We start from the raw sequence: 2,500 nt of genomic DNA, 5'->3' as shown, positions 1-2,500 counted from the left end.
ACAAAATCAAGTAGCTCAGTAAAATCTTAAACCGCGGCTAAGCTTTATTGGAATACGGCAAGGCCTCAGTTAAGTTTGAGATTTTGCTCTAACGACCTCACTCTCGGTTGTTGAGTAGTTGGTAATGCAAGGATACTCAGTTTATAGTGTTTTTATACCATTTTCTTACATACAGGCTGGCCATTGGCTTTACAAGCTTAATACTAACTAACAAAGAGACAATTACTTTGTGCTACAGAAATATTTTGAGGATACTTTTTGGCTTAAGAGTCGGAGTTTAAATGTTGACCAATTTTAAACCTTGAGTCCCTGCAGTTAGCAAAACGAGCCACGAGAAAAGCATAATTTATACATGCACACTCTATTCGTCCCAACAAGGCTTTTCAGAATAATTAAAGGTACAATTAAATAAACAGAAACTATGTACGAGTGATATAAGTTAATAAAAAGTAAAAAGATAATTGAAATAACAAATTAGTTGGCTCAAGGTGTGTATTCAAGACTCTTAAGATTTTAACGTTAAATCTTTCTTCAGGCAACGTTTGAAGTCCTTTACTGTTGGCGGTACTTTTGTGCACTATATAATGACTTCTCTGTTTGAACTCCTCTTGTGTTAGTTTCAAATAGTGTACACACTAAATGAGTTTCAAAGCTTTTGTATAAAGAAGCCAACACCCCCATACGAGTTAAGTCCTATAACATGAAGATAACGGATGAGATGGTAAATTTTTTCCACGATTTAGGAAACCAAGAGATGCATGTGCACGTGTCCTCGAAGGAGAATTCCGATTTTTTGCGAGCATCCTCATGTCCACGTCGAAAAAAAATATTTTTTCGCAACGTGAAGATTTAACTAAAACCATACACAACAGAATGAGAAATGAGTCAATTTTCAGTAGGTTAGGTAGTCGTCAATTTAGTTTATGCGTAGAATTAATCACTTGTTTCCTTTTCTCTTTTTCACACAGGGATGGTCACATTTCACGCATCAGTGAAACGCAGTAGGCGTGACAACATGCCAATCAGTAGTTATATTAAAGGCCTTGGGTTCATCTTTCATGCTTCGCTAATCAAGACAAGGGAATCATCCACGTAAACAAATGGCCACTTCCGAGTTCATGTCTGCCTCCTCTTCAAAGCGAGTCTAAGTGCGAAGTTTTTCTTATGAAAATTAGTTTTCATTTTTATTTAAAGTAGAACTAATTTGCGTCACAAAAACTTCGCACTTAGACTCGCTTTGAAGAGGAGACAGACATGAACACGGAAATGGCCTATTAAAGCAGCTGGAAAAAACCTATTTAGAATAATTTGTAATGGAACACAACGTGGTGAATTAAAATTTCATATGAAGAGAGTACTCACGGAAAATAACTGAATTCTTCCTTCGGGCTTCTAGAGGCTTTGATGCTCGTGTGCTACTTAAGGACGTTCGCGCCCAAAACGTTCCCACGTACAGATTTTTTTAAAACTTGCCACGCAGAAAGATAATGATCTCCTTTTGCCAATTCAACATAAATAATATAACTAAACAAACTTTTGCAGCTGATGTCTTTTTCTGAGGTGAAATAGACCTTGAAAAAGGTACATACTAGTCTAAGAAAGAAAACGTCGGTCGCACGAGAGCATAAAACTTCTCACGTACAGATTTTTTTGGTTTTTTGTTAAAATGTACAAAATTAGGAAAGGAAGTGATCTACGGAAAGAAAAATGGGGGTCACCGAACATTCAAGAGAGTAAAATCACTGCGAGGTTCTCAAAGCGATTGTCTATCCGCACTGTCACGCCATTGCGTGACATTTCCGAGAAGACCTGGGTCCACAGCTATCCCATAATGCCACATGCTTTCACGTTTCATTCTTATGGAAATTGTTTGCGCCTTTAGCATCGTGTTTACCTTCGTCGTCTGCGATGCATGACGTGTGCGTGACATGCGCAAAAAAACGCGCAGTAGCAATGGGCGCGAACGTCCTTAAAGCTCGTGGCTCGCATAAATTATGCTGGCGCCATTTAAACAAGAGAGTCTGCTTGTAGTGTGGCTTGTTTAAGGTCTTCAGTTGACCACAGAATGAGGCTTTTGTCTCGCAGAGGTAATAGAGGCCTTCGTGAAACGAGAAACAGGGAGACTACTAATCAACTGAAATCAGATGAAATCAAATGTTGGTTTTTTTTAGGATAGGGGAAAACCGGGATACCCGGGGAAAAACCTCTCGCAGCATAGTAGAGACCAACAAACTCAACCCACATATGGCGTCGAATCCGGGAATCGATTCCGGGACCACACTGGTGGAAGGCGAGTGTTCTCACCACTGCGCCAGCCCTGCTCCCAGATCCCATATTGTCAAAAAGCTATCTAGTCCTCAAAGTCCGCTTTTGTTTTGGTCAGCACCAAGAACACGGACTCTGGCCACTTCCAATTTATGCGCAGTCGCAGTTAAGGTCCATTTGTGTAACCACTGTTGTTTCAAATTTCTGAGCGTGCGTAGACTAGCCAGAAGTCCGT

At 40.0% G+C, this 2,500-nt stretch overlaps 1 protein-coding gene across 4 annotated transcripts in view; it reads left to right on the top strand.

Annotated features, from left to right (window-relative positions):
• Positions 1-1,352, top strand: part of LOC137970023 (uncharacterized) — a 25,483-nt gene extending 24,131 nt beyond the window's left edge. For all 4 annotated transcript variants that reach the window (XM_068816475.1, XM_068816477.1, XM_068816476.1 and 1 more), the window contains exon 4: positions 969-1,352. In XM_068816475.1, the coding sequence (XP_068672576.1) occupies positions 969-1,005 (37 nt within the window). In that variant the 3' untranslated portion in view covers positions 1,006-1,352. The remainder of the gene's footprint in view (positions 1-968) is intronic.
• The last annotated feature ends 1,148 nt before the right edge of the window (positions 1,353-2,500 follow it).

Source organism: Montipora foliosa, chromosome 9, assembly GCF_036669935.1.
Source record: "Montipora foliosa isolate CH-2021 chromosome 9, ASM3666993v2, whole genome shotgun sequence".
Classification (NCBI taxonomy): domain Eukaryota; kingdom Metazoa; phylum Cnidaria; class Anthozoa; order Scleractinia; family Acroporidae; genus Montipora; species Montipora foliosa.
The sequence above is the reverse complement of the archived record's forward strand: the minus strand, read 5'-3'. Positions and strand labels throughout refer to the sequence as shown.